A 17,700-nucleotide genomic window follows, 5' to 3' on the forward strand; every position below is an offset into this window, starting at 1 on the left:
TCTTCTTCTTCTTCTTCTTCTTCTTCTTCTTCTTCTTCTTCTTCTTCCTCCTCCTCCTCCTCCTCTTCCTCCTCCTTCTGCTTCTCCTCATTTTTCTTCCTCTCCTCTTTCTCTCACATATATATGTATACACACATACAGATGTGTATATATGTGCTTATGCTTACATATGTTATCACCTCCAATAAGATGTAAGCTCCTTAACTGTAAAGTGTTTAGCACAGTGCCTGGTACATAGTAAGTACTATATAAATGTTTGCTATTATTAAGGGTAGAGACTGTTCCATTTTTCTCCTTGTTTCCTTAGCACCTAGAATAGTCTCTGATATGGACTAGACACTTAATAAATGTTTATTTATTAATTGATTGAGAGTGCTACTAACATGATCTGTGTCCTCTTCCCTCAAATAATATGCCCGATTCAGTCAGCACTTATTAACTGCTAACTGTTTATCAGGAATTATGTGAAACATTGGGAAAACAAAGAGAGACAATAATACAGGCCCTACCCTCAACGAGCTCCATATTCTATTTGTGGGGGGTAGGGGTGACCACAGAGTAGAATATGTAAAAAAATTGTATGTACAAGATGTAAACAGTGTAACTTGGGGGTAATCTTAGAAGTTATCAACTTTCAAATTCTCTCCTTCAGTACATCACCACCATAATTAAGATCTTTCTTCTCACTCTTCCCTCAATACTCTCTATCAACCAAGTACTTGTTGCTGTTGTGGATTACCCTTAGGGAACTCACCTGGGCTCTCCAGAGCTCATCCCGTTCATGAGCCACCCGCCAGTGAGTATCTCCCATCATGGCAATGAAAAGGTTGAGCATCAGGAGTACAGCAATGATGGCAAAGGCAAAGTAGACGACACTGTACATGAAGGGTAGATCCACATCATAGTTGGCAGGGCCATCAATGATTGTGAGAAAGAGCTCGAAGGTGGTGAATAATGACATGGGATAATTGAAGAACTGGCCCAGCTTGCTTGGGTCCTCTGTCTGAAAGATGATATAAAACGCTGCCCCACGCAAGGGAGAAAGGTAGGGGGAAAGAGTGGTTACCATAACAATCAGAGGCTGGGGGCTAGCACATTCCCTGTCCTTTTCCCCTTCTGATATGGCTCACGTTGAGACTTTGTATGACTCTAATGCCCACATTTGATACTAATGATTCTGCTAATGTTAGGATTAGCGTGGTCCAGTCTTTTGATAGATACAATCATATAAAAAATAAATTACTTTTCTGCAGCATCTCTGACAAGTAGCCATACAACCATCTAGTCTTTGGAAGGAGGAGAGAAGGCAAGGTCATTTCTTATCAAAATGGCAAAGTATTCTGGCACCCCATTTAAAAAATAAATAAGAAGAAAAATGACTTGGCACTAGGGTTCATATATTAAGGAACTGACAAAGTGAAAAGGACACTGTTGGATGAATCAATGACTAAATTAATTATGTGCCCAGCCTTTGAGTATCACTCTTTTCTTCTGTTTATCTCATATTTGTATTTGTGCATTTGTGGGCAAATGTGAGTTTGTGGACACCAAAATCGGGATAAGATGGACCAGAAATTACCAGCAGGTTAGGAAAAAGTTACATTACCAGAGGCAAAGCCCAGGATAACCACAGCCATCAGCCAGCAAAATCGTAATAGATCCCCAAAAAACATCTGCAGGGACCAGAGAAGAGAATGAAGGACTGTGACAATCAGTTCTCAAATAGTTGCACCTTCCTCTCCCCAACACAATGAGTCCATCCCTATAGATCCATAGCCTCCAGGATAGTTTAGTTTATTTCATCATCCTTTTTTTCCAAATCTCCTCAACATGCCCACTTTGCTTCTTTGGAATAATTTAAGCAAGAAGATGCTATTCAGCCCATAAGCTGAAAGAAGGAACACTGACCTTCTGGATCATGATGGTGAAGGGGCCCAGCATCTGGAATCCTCGGGCGAAGTACATAACATTGCACCAGCCAAGCACCAGGGCAAAAGACATAGGCACCACCTCCCCAGATGTGCTGGTGAGCCGCATCACCATGGTCACTAGTACCATGCAGGCATAGATGATGCTTGGGTAAGAGGAGGGAGTAAAACATAGGGCATGTGTGAAGGGATGGCTGGTAGGCTGTCCCAGGCGTTGGTGGCAATTTGTTTGTAACTTCTACTGTTCACATATACTCATACATGCATAATCACACATGCATTCAAATTCAGGCACTTATATTGCATCAATATAAACACAAAAATTCTCTAGTGATGGGGTTTCTCAAATTGGAGGCTAGCTAAGATGCAGATTGCAACACCATTAATCTGGATGAATTCCAAGGGAGGGAGGGAATGAGAGAGAAGAGACTCACATGATGACATGGAAAGGTCCTCCAAGGATGGTGTGTCCAAAATATTGAGCGAACCCAATTCTGAAGACATCTGGAATCTAAGGAAAACATGGGTATAACAGCAAAAGGGATAGTTGCTTTAAGCTCTCCAAAATTCCATTGGAGAGTGGGGGGGCAGGGTTCTGCCAATATTTCCTTTCTCCCTCCCACTACCTTTAGTTTATCTTCTGAGTCAGCCTCAATGTCCTGGAGAGGACCCTCATGTCTATCTGCTTAGACTAAACTTTGCCTCCCTTCAGTGCTGCTCAACTGTCAGGGAAAAAGTTTGAGGAAGGAAACAGTGACCCTACCTAAAGGCAGAATTGAGGAAACTTTGTCTAGGGCTAATGAATAAATAGAAAGAGGATGGTGAATCCTGATTCCAAGAGTAAAAACATTGGGTGTAAGCCTTAGAAGGAGGATGGTGATGGTAGGAATTTTTCCTGGGAGTCACCTTCCCTTGGAAACTTCTACATGCACATTTAGTCCTATAACATTTCCTCTGCTACCATGGACTCAAACCTGGCTCTCATGACTTTTCCTGGGACTCACCTTCCCTTGGCTTTCCTGACATTTGTACCATCTCTTGTCCAAATCAAGTGATTAGGACAGCCTTTTGGTGCTTCAGACATGTTTCCATGGTGATGCCATAAGTGCCACCTGCCAGCTAGCTTATCTTGATGAAAGGGGTTCCTCATTTCCGTAAACAAAGGGGTGAGTCCTATCTACTCCTTGACCTCACTTAATATACTGGACTGTTTTGTCTTCATTCCCTACCTGTTCTTGCCTGAGGGAAAAATGCTAATCATGAATCAGAAATTGGGATAGAGTACAAAGGAGACCTATGAGACACATGGGCCCTTTTCTGGGAGACCTGAACATCTTCATGCTTTAAACTAAGGGGCTATGCCATCCCCTACCTCTGAGAGTAAAATGGCCACAGCCCCAATGACAGACACCAGCTCCCCAATCAACCGAACATGATCCTCATAGGTTATGTAGGATTCCTGCAGGGAAAATCAGAGTCAAAAGTTGGAAGCAAAGTGGAAATTGATCTCTGTCTTTAATGAGGAATCATAGCAAACTAACCCAGGACCTCTCCCAACCACCCTTAATTGTTTGTGCCCATTTGGTTATCCCTGTGGTGGGGACTTTGCATCCTATATATTCTATGTAATCAAGTGCTTAAAGATAATGACTGAGTGTTGACCATGTTTCTTTCTCATTTGAAAAAAAAGCAAACTTTTTTTTGAAACTCAAGTAACTTTGACTATACATGATCATGACAAGAGCAGAGACCATCCTAATCACATATCAACCAGGAACAACTAGGAAGACTGGTCACACACAAACAAAACTTGTTAGGGCTTGAATAAGAAGGTGAGGATCCCAGTTTTCTCCGAGTCCCAAGTGAGAATACATGCTAATCCTGGGTGAAAACCTAAGGAAGAGGACTCAAGTCATACGATGAATTAGTCTGACTTCTAAGAGAGTAAAGAGACTTAGCAGAGGCCAGGGCAGGGAAAGGAGCAGAAGAGCTTTAGGACTTGGGATTGGGAGTGCATTTGGTAGTGGGTCGTATGTTTAGGAGAGAATTTAGGAGAAAACCAAATCATTATTTAATGAAGAAGAAAACTATTCCTCTCTAAATAACCCTGGAAGGACTAGTCATTCATAACTTAGGGTAATCATTAAATCAGTATGGTTTCCTTATAAAGAAACTTGGAAATTTAAATGGGGTGCCAGACTACTTTGCCATTTTGATAAGAAATGGCCTTGCCTTCTCTCCTCCTGCCAAAGACCAGATGGTTTTATGGCTACTTGTCAGAGATGCTGCAGAAAACATTTATTCATGTTTTGGATTGGGGTTGCAGTAGATGACATCAGAGGTCCCTCCCAACCCTAACATTCTAGGATTCTACTACAAATTTGTAGACCCTGGCTGATGGTTTCTTCCTAAATGAAGTAATCATATAATAGGTCTGAAAAGATAGATCTTATCGAATAACCAAGAAAATTGTGAATCCGAACCATGAAATGGATAGAATGGACTTAAATGGCTAAATAGGGTTATTAAGAACCAAAAGAAAGCCTCAGAAACCACCTAGAGTTGGATTCAGCACCAACTCTGTGTTTTCGATATAATATACATTATGTATATTATATATCCTCAGTCTAATAGAGAAGTATTTCCCCAGTACTTAAGGCAACCAACTTGAGAATGTATCTATGTTGACTTGTTTACTACGGAGAGGGCCAGGGAAGGATGTATAAAATAAAGGAAGGACTGTTTTTCTGAAACCATAGCTACAGAAAAGAACCCCACAGCCTTTAAGAGCATTACCAAGTCTCATTTTGTCTTTCCTTGATTCTAAAGAGATGAAGGCTGAATAAGAAAGTTTAGGGGAGAGGCATGGAAGGGACAGAGAAGGAGAAAAAAAAAACAAAGAGGCCATTTGGAGTTCTAATTACTACATTCTTAGAAGAGAGGAAAAGACGGGGGTCCTTGTACATAGCTCCAGATGTTTTTGTCAAGGAAATATGTATAATAGTCAGCCCTGCTTCCCAAAGACCAAAAAAATGGAAGGAAGGAAGGAAGGAAGGAAGGAAGGAAGGAAGGAAGGAAGGAAGGAAGGAAGGAAGGAAGGAAGGAAGGAAGGAAGGAAGGAAGGAAAGACCCACTGAAAGATTGTGTCAGTCTCAGGAATCAAGTCTTTGTCCAGACCTGTCTATATGCCAAAACAGAATATATTCTTGCAAAAAACCTAAAGATATAGAAAGATAGAGGATGCAAAGCACAAAGACATAAACTCTTCCCTATACCTTCATTCTTCTTATTCCCATATTAGCTCAGCAACTTTATCTCCCAACACCCTCACCTTAACTGTCTCTTCCTCTAGTCTCTCTCTACTTGGGAAGTCGTCTTGTGCCTATAACAAAGGACAGAGACCTCCCCTCAGTCTCTGTCTTCTAGTATAATAAACCATCTGCTCTCAGACCATGCTTCCTGACAGTGACTGAAGCTACTTAACTGCAGATCTGAAGATAAATAAGAAAGAATAGCAACTATATCTAGTTATCTAGATGTACAACTATACAGACAGAGCTGATAAGGAGTTCATCTTTGAATAGCTGAAGACAAGTCTCCCTATGATTTTCCTATCAACTTGTACCTATTTTTGATTCGTGGTCCTTCTTTCAGTACTTAGGGTATCTGCAAAGAATCTATGTTCTCTTTCTAGAAGGACTCTCTCTTATTTAACTATTTACATACCTTTCAAAATTAGCTGTAATCATTTAGCATATACTCAAACACCACTATAAGATACTATGCATGTGATGGTTGGGGAGGGGCATACTACCTGTACCCATACAAACATATCACCAATCGCCTCAATCTAGCTAACATCTCCATTCCCTTCCATTCTTTCTTTATCTCTGTGTCTCTGTGTTTCTGTCTCTCTTCTTCTCCCCCATCCTACCCCATTCTCTTTTTCTTGGAGAATACCATGTAGGGAGAAGATAAAATCACAGACCCATAGAATCTTAGAGTTACAAGGGGCTTTAAAGGTCATTGTATACAAACTGCTAGCCATAGGCCACAGGAGTCCTCCACAATGTCCAAAACAGGTGGTCTGACAGGTGAAAAGTTATTGCCATTGAGCTCATATTGACAGAATATAAAGGAATAAATGGACAATAGGGCATGTTTGTTTTGGCTAGACACATCAGAAGTGTACTCAAGCATGTCTGAGCAGAATCTCCCTCCCCTGAAACAACAGAGATCCTTTCTGACATCACTAAGGACTTCCTCATTAAAGTGTGTGTGAACATGCACTTGGGGCAGCAGTGGATGGAGCACTGGGCTTGGGACAAGGAAGATTTCTCTTCCTGAGTTCAAATCTGGCCTCAGACACTCACTAGCTGAGTGACCCTGGGCAAATCACATAACCCTGTTTGCCTCAGTTTCCTCATCTGTAAAATGAGCTGGGGGGAAAAATTGCAAGCCACTCTAATGTCTTTGTCAAGAAAACTCCAAATGGAGTCATGAAGAATTGGGCAAGACTAAAACAACCTAACAACAAGAACACACAAGTGTAAAACGTGAAACCAGAAATGTTTTCATAGCTATTACCTCATGGGATCTTCCCAAAAGTCCCATGAGGTTCTATTACTTATTCCTATCTCAAAAATGAGAAAATCAAGTTTTAGAGAAGCTAAGTGATTTGTTTCAGGTCCTATGGCTAGACAATAATTGGACCCAGACCTAAGTATTGTGGCCTCAAAATCATTATCACACACTCTACAGGAGAGAATGCAGGGACGGGAACAAGCCTTTTACTAATTACTTCTTAGGTGCCAAGCACCATGCTAAGCTCTTTACAAATATTATCTCATTAGAGCCTCCCGACAACCCTGGGAAGCAGGTGCTATTATGATAGCACCCCATTTTCCAGGTGAAGAAACTGAAGCAAATGGATCACAGGGTCATAGGGTCACACAGTCAGCAAATGTCTGAGGCTGGATTTGAACTTGAAAATGACTGCTTCCAGGCCTAGTGCTCCATCCACTGAAGAAATGTGTCTATATGTTTTTTCATCTGTAAGATGATGTGTGGGATGGACCAGAAGTCCCTTCTACTTACATGATTCCCTATAGCTGTGTCTCAAAATCAGTAGTTCTTGATTGTTAAGAGGGTGAGGATGTAAGTGTAAAGACTCTGAGAAATATCAGAATAATACGTATGGACCTATCAGACACATACTCAAAATTTCTTTCTTCCAGGAAGCTTTCTCCATCAAACTCCTTAGGCTAGTTATCTTTCTACTTAACTAAGGTCATCCTTTAAGAGCCTCCCTTCTTTCTAAGAATCACAAATCCCGTCTGATTTTATCCAATCCTAGTCCTTCATTTTTCTCTGGCCTTGTCTCATTAATTATCCCCTCTCTCTAGGACCATCATTATCATCACCTCCAAATCCTCTTCCATTTTTGGAGTCATTTAGTCATTCATTAGAATATGTTACCATTCCCTGGGGCTCAATTATCCACCAGACCTAGACCTTTCCCAAACTCATACCTACTGACATGGGTGGTGTGGACTTTTTCTTATAAAGGGCAACTTGGTAGCACAGAACACCTAGAGCCAAATTTAGAGACAGAGGAGAGGAAGGAATATTGGAACTAACTTTTTAAGGAATTCCATTTTTTGTCTTCAGCACCCTGATCCCCTTTCCTCATCACTCCATCCCTCTCCCAGGGCAGGCACCTGAAGACATTTTTCCTGGAAGAGACTAACATCTCGTGAGCTAGTACGGTTGTTGTTCCGAGGCTTGAGAGGACGGTAGATACAGCACATGGTGAAACAAATCATGTAGAGAACATAGATGGTGCCCAGTGCGTAGAAGTAGGGTCTCCCAAATCTGTTCCACTTGAGGCTCACCAGCTCCTTCACAGGCGTCTGGTCCAGGATCTGGCGGACCTGGTAAGAAGGAGGAGGTGGGCCCTCAGGGAACATGTGGTCACAGACTCAACTCATCTCACCTCTCTAGGATTGCCCTGCAGAGTCCCTCGGGGAGAGAATAACGATAATTATGAATGTGAATTATAAATATTATGAATAAGGCTCATTTCCACCTATCCCTATTCAAAATTTCTTTCTTCCAGGAGGCTTTCTTCTTCCAACTCTTTCTTCTTTATTTCATTTCCTCCATACATAAATATGTATTCAGTTTACACCATATTCATGTACACTCATGGATGTATTGCTTTGTAAACATTCTTACAATTCAATTCAATTTTAAAAAGCATAGTAATATAGTACAAAGGATAATGAACAATAACAATAGCATATATATGGCTTTTAAGTTTTCTAAAATTCTACATGTTTATTTCATTTGGTTCTCACAACAACCCTATCTTATAGGTGAGTAAACTAATTCTTAAGAGACTATGCCAAGATCCCTCAACTAAGTATCTGAAGGAGGATCTGAACTCAGGTCTAGCACTCTATCCACCATACCAAATGGTAGATAGAGCACAGTGACTCATAGGTTACGGAATCAAGGAAGGTGAGAAAGTGCCACCACAGTCAGTAGATGCAAGGGATGTGGGGAGGGTGGCATAAACAGAGGGCAGACTTCACACAAACAGCCATGTCCTCAATTTATGCCATGCTTCCAATGTCTTCATACCCATCATCCACTGAACTTCCTGACACTTTCCCACCACTCTGACTCACTTCAGTATCCATAGTGATGATTTCTCTAGCACCTGGTCTTGTTTTTTGATTTCCTCAACTGTCATGGTCTTCATCGCCGTTCCACTTCAGACGTCTATAACCATCATACTTTGGACCTTTTCATTCACATTTAAGAGAGCTGGAACTCTTGAGATTTTCTTCTTTCATCATAGCCTCCTCTCCTAATTTTCACATTCCTGCACACTTTCAGAGTTTACCTCAGCATTGCTCTCTTGTCACAAGCCTTACTACCTCAACATCTCCTATTCTCCCAGTCTCTCAGTCTCTTCCCAATTTAATTTGCCTTCTGATCCAGTATGGATCACACTCTTTCAAAAATATTCTAACCAGCACCTTAGAAGCCCTTCTCTCCTTTAAACTTTTATCATTTTTGCCCCAAATTCTGCATAGATTGCAAGACCCATTTTTTTTCTACTTCCCATCCACAGCCACCAATTGTTATAGATGTTACAAGTATGTGAAATCTACCACAAATTTATGTTGCTTAATTTCAGCTAGGCCTTAACTGACTATATTTCTATATACTCTAGTTGCTTCACTATTAAATTTCCAATACCATCTAACATCAAACATTTTTCACTCTCCTTCAGAGTCCAAAGTACCTTCATTCTACTCATTGAGATGGTTATCTTTCTACTTAACTAAGGCCATCCTTTAAGAGTTCCCATCTGATCTTATCCAGTCCTGGCCCTTCAATTTTCTCTCTGGCCTTCTTCTGTCAAGTATCCCCTCTCTCTAGGACCTTCCATGCCATCATCTGAATTGTTCCTTTACTTTTACCTGTATTAGAATCATTCATAATTCAGGTTTCTCTGTCCTAATATGTTATCATTAACATCATCCATTTATTCCCTTAAACTCCTTTTCTCCCATCTCTTTCTTTACTTTTATAAAAGAATATTTTTGTAGCCTAATGTTACAAAAGTATGCGCTCTTCTCATTCACTCATCAAATCTTTGCAATTTGGCTTCTCACCCCACCACTCAATTGAAGCTACTCATTCAGTGACAATTGTCAATTGTCAATGGACCGACTTAATCGGCAACTTCCATCTCCTTTTTTGTAGTTCTGCCTCCTCCCCTCCTTGGAGTATCTGATGCTGTTAGCCACCCCTTCTCTTCTCCCTGCCATATGTACTTTTCTTCCATGGTTTCTTCAATGTGCCATTATTTCCTCCTACAGTTTTGACAGATTTATTTCTACTTCCTTCAGAGACTCTTCTTTCTCTTTCTTCACTTTCAGTGCAGGTGTTTGGTCCTAGGCTACTGTCTCCCTTAGCACTTACTAGTATCATTTATTCTTCCAGCTTCAACTATCATCTCTTTTTGGAACATTCCCAAATCTATATCCTCTTTGCTGAACTTCAGATTTATACTCCCAGCTGCCTACCTTAGCATCTTCACCTGGATGTCTCCAATTTAGCATGTCCCAAATTGAACTCATCATTTCTTCCTCCCCACCAACCCAAAGCCCGCTCTCCTTCTGCCTTTCCTATCTCTGTTAACAGTATCACCAGTTACCTAGGTTTTAACATTTCAGTGGTCTTTTCTTCTTCTTTCTCCCTCAATCCCTACATTCAATCATACATCAATTCCTGACCTACACATTTGAAACCTTACCTCACGCTTCTTAGTGGAGACAACAAGCTCCAAGAAGGACAGTTCTTCTCCCCAAGAATCAATGTCCGTGAGATCATACAGCGTGGAAGTCAATGGCCCATATGTCCATTGGATATATTTGCGCTTTTGCATCAGATGCTTAAACATCTTATTAAGGGGAGGTATAGCATGAAGGTTAGATCTGGAGAAAAAGCTGAAGGGATAGTACATTGAGAGCTATTTGGAGGAGTGACCATTTGGAGGACAATGGCTGCCCCCACCTTTGACATCTGGGAGTAGAAGGACCTTTACTCACACAGAAATCTTGGATTCCTTTCCTTTATCCTTCCAGAGATTCCCTCTAGATCTCTGAAAGAGGAAAGGAGAGGAGAGGAAGGGATGGGAAGACAATGGTTTGCCTGTGACAGACCCCTAGCATGTGACCCTCATGTTACTAAGGTTTAGGAGTTCGAAGTAAAATATCAGGAATAAGGTATTTTGGAGACAGTAGTTTGAGGGCAGTTAGGTGGTGGTTTGGGGAGAAGGGTCATTTGTGAGGGTCAGTATTTAGGGATGAGTATTCCTCACCACAGTATTGCCTTCTACACCAGCTAGCTTGAAGGGGGTGAGGCCCTGGTGGTTGGAGATGAGCTCAAGTGACTGTAGGTGACTCCCATGACCATCATAGGATAGCAATACATTGTACATCTGACAGGCAAAGTTTTTGCCGGGTTGCAGGATTAGAATGTGCAGCACTGTGTTTCCTGGTGGAGAAGATATGGGGCATTAGGAAAAATCACTGAACCTTCCACTGCTATGTGAGAAAAGTTTTGATTCAAAATTAGGATTGTTAGGAAACCTGCATCATCAGTCCAGCTCTTTGACCATCCATGTGGCCCTGGGAAAGTCACTTAACTTTTCTCATCCTTAATTTTATGATACTGTAGAACCAGAGAGTTGGCCTGAGCTTTCCCTAAGTGCCCTTAACAGCCTGACATCCCTAAAGTTTTTTACCCATCCAACCCTCATGCCAAACCCATTTATTATACCTACAATGTGCCAGACACTGTATTAAGTACTATTAAGTGGGTCCCATGTTCTTTATAGATACTTTTCCTAGCTTCTGCCCAAGTTTCCTTCATTCTAGGCTTCCCCTCCAACCTTCACTTTCTAGCTGCACCTCTTACCCAAGTAATCCTGGGCCCTGATGTCAGCTCCAAACTCAATGAGTAGTCGGACGATCTCCTCATTACCCATGCAAGCTGCAAAGGACAAAGGGTGCTCCCCTAGGGTGGAGGGGAAGAAAGACAATAGAGTGTTAGCACCACAGGAGATAGGGGAAAGGGTGGGAATAGAGAGAGGTATCTCACTGGGGATAGTTTGACCCTCTCCTCTGTGTTTCTGTTTGTGGCTTTGTGTATAACTGCCAGTGGAGGAATGGAATCACTGGAAATTAGAGGTATAGTATGGAAGAGAAGAATGAGAGGGCAGAGGTCATATTCAGTATGACAGAAAGGGAGTCTTCAGTCATGCAGCAGAAACTGTAGAGAGAATGACCTTCCAAGAGAAAGAGGCTAAAAGAGTGTTCTCCCCTTCTCCAACATGTATTCCACATCCCCACCTAAGTTCCTTGATTTCTTCCTTTCATAAACCGTAGTTCTTACCAAAGTAGAAGAGCTTGTTTTGACGAAAGGCCCTTCCAGTGGCTCGGGCAGAAACACTAGCACCACAGGCCAGCAGGGCCTTCACCAAGTTCGCATTCTGGTTCACAATAGCCATATGAAGCGCTGTCTGTCCTGAAAAACAAAAAGATTTCATCAGGCATGAAAAGGACTCTTCCATGGAATCCTCTCAGACATGGGACCTGTCCCCCTCCCAGTGGGATACTCCCATGAATGGCCATTTCCACTCTGAGACACTTTTAGACACAACATGGGACACCTTTAGTCATGAAGACAATCTGTTCTTAGAATCCCTCTGGAACGCTTTAAAAGGTCCACTATCTTATCCTGAAGAAAAATGTCCTTTCTGACCTATGAGATCTCTTCATCTGATGTTACAAAGAGGATTAGCTTTGGGAGAGTCCCAAGAGGATACAGTCATGGCTTCTCCCAGTCCCTTGACTCGTCGACATGTAGGCACAATGGCTGGAGGAAATGGAAGATAACTTAGAATAGGGATGAGAGGGGTGAGAACAGACAGTGAAATCCCAACAATCCTGAGGCTGCTTCCAAGTCTCAGGATAGTTTCCTACTCCTTCATTTCACCACTCCTAACAATTTCAGTCATCAGAAGTCTTTTCCAAGGATGAGTGAGTCTAAAAGCTTTGCCAACACCGTGCCTTATAAATCCCCCATTTTCTCCCTGTAGCTTTCTAGCCCCTCCCCATAGTTCTCCTTTGCTCTGCCACTCCTGCTTACCTGCATACAGCTCAGAGGTCATTGGTTCATTCACCAGCTCGGGAGCAATCTCCATCAGGAACTTGGCTGCCTCCAGGTTGTCATAGAAGGCAGCAATGTGTAGTGCTGTCTCCCCCAGGGCTCCTGGGGTTAGGTAGGGGGAGAGACAGGAATGTCAAACATATCCAAGGAAGGGTCCCATGCTGTCAGAGACAACCTCTAGGTGGGCCCGCTAGGCAAGGGTCATGCAGCTTAAGGTAAAAAACTATTTCTCCTGCCCCCTTTTCCATCCTAGGTCTAGCCCCCACCTCTTTGATGAATATCACAGGGACCGTCCAGAAGCAGCTTCTTGAGGGTACAGAGGTCATTCTCCTTGGCTGCCTTAAGGAGTGGGGACTCCAAGATCCTGAGGAGAGAGATATGGAAACAGGGAAGGAAGGCAGGAAAGAGAAAGAAAGAGAGGGAAAGGGAAGTTGAACAATCAAGAAAAAGAGAATCAGAGAGAGAGACAGACAGACAAGGAAAGAGTGAAAGAGAGGGAAATAGAGACAGAGAAAGAGATAGAGAGACTGAACAGAGAGATATAAACCCTTTCCATACACTTGCATGCACACAAATACATACATGCCCACATACACCCAGAGCTTGTGTCTGTGAAAAGTTATACAGTCAGTTTAAGTGAGTGTTTCTTTGCTTTGTTTTTTCTTTAGGTTTTGTCTTCAAAAAATATATATACATATTGGGGTGGCTAGGTGGTGCAGTGAATAGAGCACTGGTCCTGGAGTCAGGAGGACCTGAGTTCAAATCCAGCCTCAGACACTTAACACTTACTAGCCATGTGACCTTGGGCAAGTCATTTAACCCCAATTGCTCTGCCTTCCCCCCTCCCAAAAGCAAATATATATATTACTGAACTAACTAAATTAATAGGACCTCATACTCTGGAGGAGACCTCTAAAGTAGACCCCTGAAGTAGACCCAGCTTCAGAGTAGGCAGAAAAAGCTTGAGGTGCCTTTTTCTTTAAGAATAAAGATGGGGGGCGGAGTGGCTAGGTGGCACAGTGAGTAAAAGCGCCACCCTGGAGTTAGGAGGACCCAGGATTGGTTCGGCCTCAGATACTTAACACCCATACACACAAAAACTGTCCGTTTAACCTTGGGCAAGTTACTTAACCCCAATTGCTAAAAAAAAAAAAAAAGAATAAGGATGAGGGCAGATAGGTGGCACAGTGAATAGAGCATCGGGTCCTGGAGTTAGGAGGACCTGAGTTCAAATATGGCCTTGGGCAAATCACTTAACCCCAATTGCCCTCCAAAAACAAAACAAAAAAAGCAAAAAATTACCAAGAAAGATCCAACTTGTATTGAGTCTGAGATATTCAAAATATGAAGGTAGAGGAAAAGATTTGGTGCCTGAGAAATGTTGAAACAGTACTTCAGAAAAAAGTGGTGGGTGGGTGTGGAAGGGTGGAGGGAGTTCTCTTCCCAGCTCTCAAAGCAAAATTTCAATCAATGTTGGTTAATTATTTTTATTATAGGAAGTGGATGCTGGGGGTAGGGAGGAGTTGAGGGCTAGGGATTAAAGGTCTATATGCTAGGTTCACACATCTTATGCTAGAGAAGCCTTTGTCTATCCTGGGGTGTGTTTTGCAAGATTATGTAGGAGATCACTATGCTGTCGGCAGAGTGACCCTAATCACTAGAACTGGAGGTAAGCAAGTCAGCCGAAGACTCCAGAAGTAAAGCTCCAGGTTGGACTTGATAACCTCTGAGGTGCCTCCTAAATCTAAGCATCTACAAGCCTAAAAAATCACTGAAGCAAGGGAGACTGACTAGGGAACTCTCTGCCAGACATCTCCTTTCTGTTGGGCTCTTATAAACCTGATAAGGCCAGCTTTGGGTAGAGTCAGAGGCCAGGATCTTTGCCAAGAAAACCCCCAAAGGGGTCATGAAGAGTTGAACAAAACCAACAACAGAATGCTTGGGTTCAAATCCTGCCTTGGACTCTATTTTCCTTGTGACAGACAAGTGACTTAACCTTGCTAGGTCTCTGTTTTCTTATGCTTGAAATAAGGAGGTGAGCTTGGCGGCCTCTGAGGTCCCTTTCCACCTTTAAATCTATAAACTTATGATTCTGGAACCTGCTACCTACAACTACAGGATTGTGACAGGTAAATGACCATTGAGAACCCAGCCCTGAAGAGCATGTAAAAGGACTCTGTGAACCAGTCATTTGGCCAATTCCCTTTACAATGGTAACTTGGCAAAGTCACTTTACCTTAGTTTCCTCATCTGGAAATCGATTAATTAATCAATCATTTATTTAGCACCTACTGTTTTCAGGCATTGGGCTAGAGATATGGACAGCTAGGTGGCAAAGTAGATAGAATGCTGAGCCTGGAGTCAGGAAGACTCATTTTTCTGAGTCCAAATCTGACATCAAACACTTACTAACTGTGTGACCCTGGGCAAGTCACTTAACCCTGTTTGCCTCAGTTTCCTTATCTATAAAATGATCTGGAGAAGGAAATGGCAAACCACTCTAATATCTTTGCCAAGAAAACCCCAAATGGGGTCACAAAGTATCGGACATGACTGAGAAATGACTGAACAGCAACTGAAAAAACAGTAGGCTGGAGACAGAAACTCCAAACAGGCCTGGCTTTCTAGGACCTTCACTTTCTAATGGGAGAGAGAGTATATAGACATGCATAAAGTTATAATTCTTGTACTGTACTACCAACTGCTGTGGAAAGGAAGGTACTTTGTAAACTATAAAGCACTATACAAATGAGCTGCAACTCTTATTTTTATTTATTATTAGTATTACCATTATTAAATCAGAAGCAGTGTTGCCTTAGTGGATAGTGAGGCAGCCTTAGATTTGTTTCGACTCTAACACATCCTATTAGTGTGACCCTGAATAAATCACTTAACCTCACAGTGTCCCCCAGGCTACTCTCTAAGAATATGAACTACATTCCAAGCACTTGTCACTGGGAAGTTTTCTGTACTAATGAAATCATAGGTCTGATCTTTAGGGAAAAAAGAAAAAAGGAACTTTAAATGAGTAACTAACTATTCACCCAGCCTTGTTACTCCTGGACTCCAGTCTCTCATTCCTTCCAGAATTTTATAGCTTGAGAGCAGAAATCCTCTCCTCCTCCCTTCTCCATCCTCCCTCCTCCCTCCTCCCACTCCCTAAACTCTAGAGGCTCGCTCTGGGCTTTGGGGAGTGAGAAGGAAGGTGGTTGTGGTGGTGGTGGTATTTGCGGTTGTGGTTAGAAGTGAGCTCTTCTCTCCCAGTGGAGGCGTCTGTGTTTCTTAATCTCTGTTTGTTTCTCTCCCAGCCTAGAGTTGAGACAAACAAGGCAAGGCCACAGCATGCCCCACCAGATGAGGTGAGACAGTGGTGGGTTATGGAGACAAAACACTGGCTCTGGCAGCAGGAAGGGCACTTGGCTGACCAGACAGCATGAGGTGGCTGCTGCCTGCCGGCTTCCAGGGGGAAAGGGCATTTCAAAGTCAGTAGTTCAGGGCTCAGAACCTGCCCCAGGGAGGCTCCCTTTCATTTCTCCAGTTATCTGGAAACTGAGACTCAGAGATGAGATATCCATCCAGAAGAGATCATGGGACTTTGCTTCTTCCATGAAAAAACACTCACCCCATGCCTCCCCCCATTCCTAATTTTGTGATTCAGCAATTCAGAATCTTCCTTCTGCACCCAACTAGCTCAGAAAGAAGGAGCTTTTTGGTCCTGAGGAACAATTCTGCTGGCGGTTTTAGTCCCTAGCCTGGAGGCTCAGTTTCTACCCCTCCGGGTAAGAGAGCACAGTAAGGTCTGAACTGGCATAAAGACAAGACCACCTCCCAAAAGCTCTTCCCTTCATTCTCAGAAATCAGAGTCTGGACTGAAAGATCAGTCCCTAGGATGGGGGTGGAACTTACCAGGTGACAGATTTGCCTAAATCCCAGTATCACAAGGCAGGCCTAAACTTCAAGGGGTCAATGCCCCTTTAGAAACAAATAAAACACTCAGATAACCAAAACCTAGCTTAGAATTATCCTGAGATCTCAAATCAAAGGCTCTTTCTTGATCTGTTGTATTGTAGATTAACTTTAAGTGACTAGGAAATCTGTGCTAGTCCCCACTGTACTGGAGAGAGACTAAGAAGCTAGGGACAACTCTGGACCTTGAAACAGTGTGTTCTCTCCTTTACACACACACACACACACACACACACACACACACACACTCACTCACACACACTTACCCCCATCACACATTTACTTACTCAATCACATACATGCTATTACCCTCCTCCTCCATTCAAATTTGTTGTATTCCCCATTCTTCCACATGACATGCCCCTTCTCTTTTTCTTCTTTTCCCCACCCTGGACCACTTCTGCCTCCCTCAGTCCTGGCTTCAAAGAAGGGAATCAGGATGGGGCACTGGTCACTGCCCTGCCCTCTGTCCTGGAACTCAAAGACCAAGGCCTCCCCTAATGCAGCTGGTAAAACCTGTGCAAACACCTCCAATATGTTTCAAGAGGCAAAGGATGTCTTGTCCCAGCCCCCGTCTGACTCCAAAGGCTGGAGTAGACTGATACCAGCCAAAACCTGAGCGGTAGGAGGTCAGGACAGGAGTAGTGACTTAGCAGAGAGCCAATTTCTCTAAGAGACTAGCAGGGATGTTGGGGTTGACAGGAGGCTCAGTTGTGCTAACCCAGGGGGGACTTTACCTCTTCTGCTGAAGCATGTTGGCCTCATCCAGGCTCTGGGTCCATATCTGCTCTTTAAGCATCCAGGTTCTGAGAAGCTCCCTAAGGTGAGTCCAAGCTCCCCTCATCTTGAATGGAGGACCCCCCATGTTCCTTCTGCTCAGAACCAAAAGCTTGAGGGAATGTCCTAGGGAGAATGGACCAGGAAGTTCTGGGGGTGCCAAGGACAGGGTCAGGGACCTTTGATCAGTGTCCTGTATGGGATGAATTCAGGGTGAGGAGACTGCAGCTGTACAGCAGAGGAGAGAAGGGAGGAGCTTTATAGAGTTGAGCCCCCA

The 17,700-nt window shown here is 42.9% G+C and overlaps 1 protein-coding gene across 1 annotated transcript in view; it reads right to left on the bottom strand.

Annotated features, from left to right (window-relative positions):
* Nucleotides 1–17,636, bottom strand: part of LOC138160695 (transient receptor potential cation channel subfamily V member 5-like) — a 20,490-nt gene extending 2,854 nt beyond the window's left edge. Inside the window, exons 1-13 of the mRNA XM_069087427.1 lie at nucleotides 17,384–17,636; nucleotides 12,947–13,044; nucleotides 12,660–12,782; nucleotides 11,904–12,035; nucleotides 11,427–11,525; nucleotides 10,828–11,003; nucleotides 10,261–10,407; nucleotides 7,649–7,861; nucleotides 3,301–3,387; nucleotides 2,363–2,439; nucleotides 1,909–2,074; nucleotides 1,607–1,673; nucleotides 755–1,023 (exon numbers count right to left, since the gene is read on the bottom strand). Of these exons, the coding sequence (XP_068943528.1) occupies nucleotides 755–1,023; nucleotides 1,607–1,673; nucleotides 1,909–2,074; nucleotides 2,363–2,439; nucleotides 3,301–3,387; nucleotides 7,649–7,861; nucleotides 10,261–10,407; nucleotides 10,828–11,003; nucleotides 11,427–11,525; nucleotides 11,904–12,035; nucleotides 12,660–12,782; nucleotides 12,947–13,044; nucleotides 17,384–17,511 (1,782 nt within the window). The 5' untranslated portion in view covers nucleotides 17,512–17,636. The remainder of the gene's footprint in view (nucleotides 1–754; nucleotides 1,024–1,606; nucleotides 1,674–1,908; nucleotides 2,075–2,362; nucleotides 2,440–3,300; nucleotides 3,388–7,648; nucleotides 7,862–10,260; nucleotides 10,408–10,827; nucleotides 11,004–11,426; nucleotides 11,526–11,903; nucleotides 12,036–12,659; nucleotides 12,783–12,946; nucleotides 13,045–17,383) is intronic.
* Between the last annotated feature and the right edge of the window lie 64 nt (nucleotides 17,637–17,700).

Source organism: Petaurus breviceps, unplaced genomic scaffold (assembly GCF_028583685.1).
Source record: "Petaurus breviceps papuanus isolate PSGF00001 unplaced genomic scaffold, PetGlider_PUasm1.0 181, whole genome shotgun sequence".
NCBI lineage: Eukaryota > Metazoa > Chordata > Mammalia > Diprotodontia > Petauridae > Petaurus > Petaurus breviceps.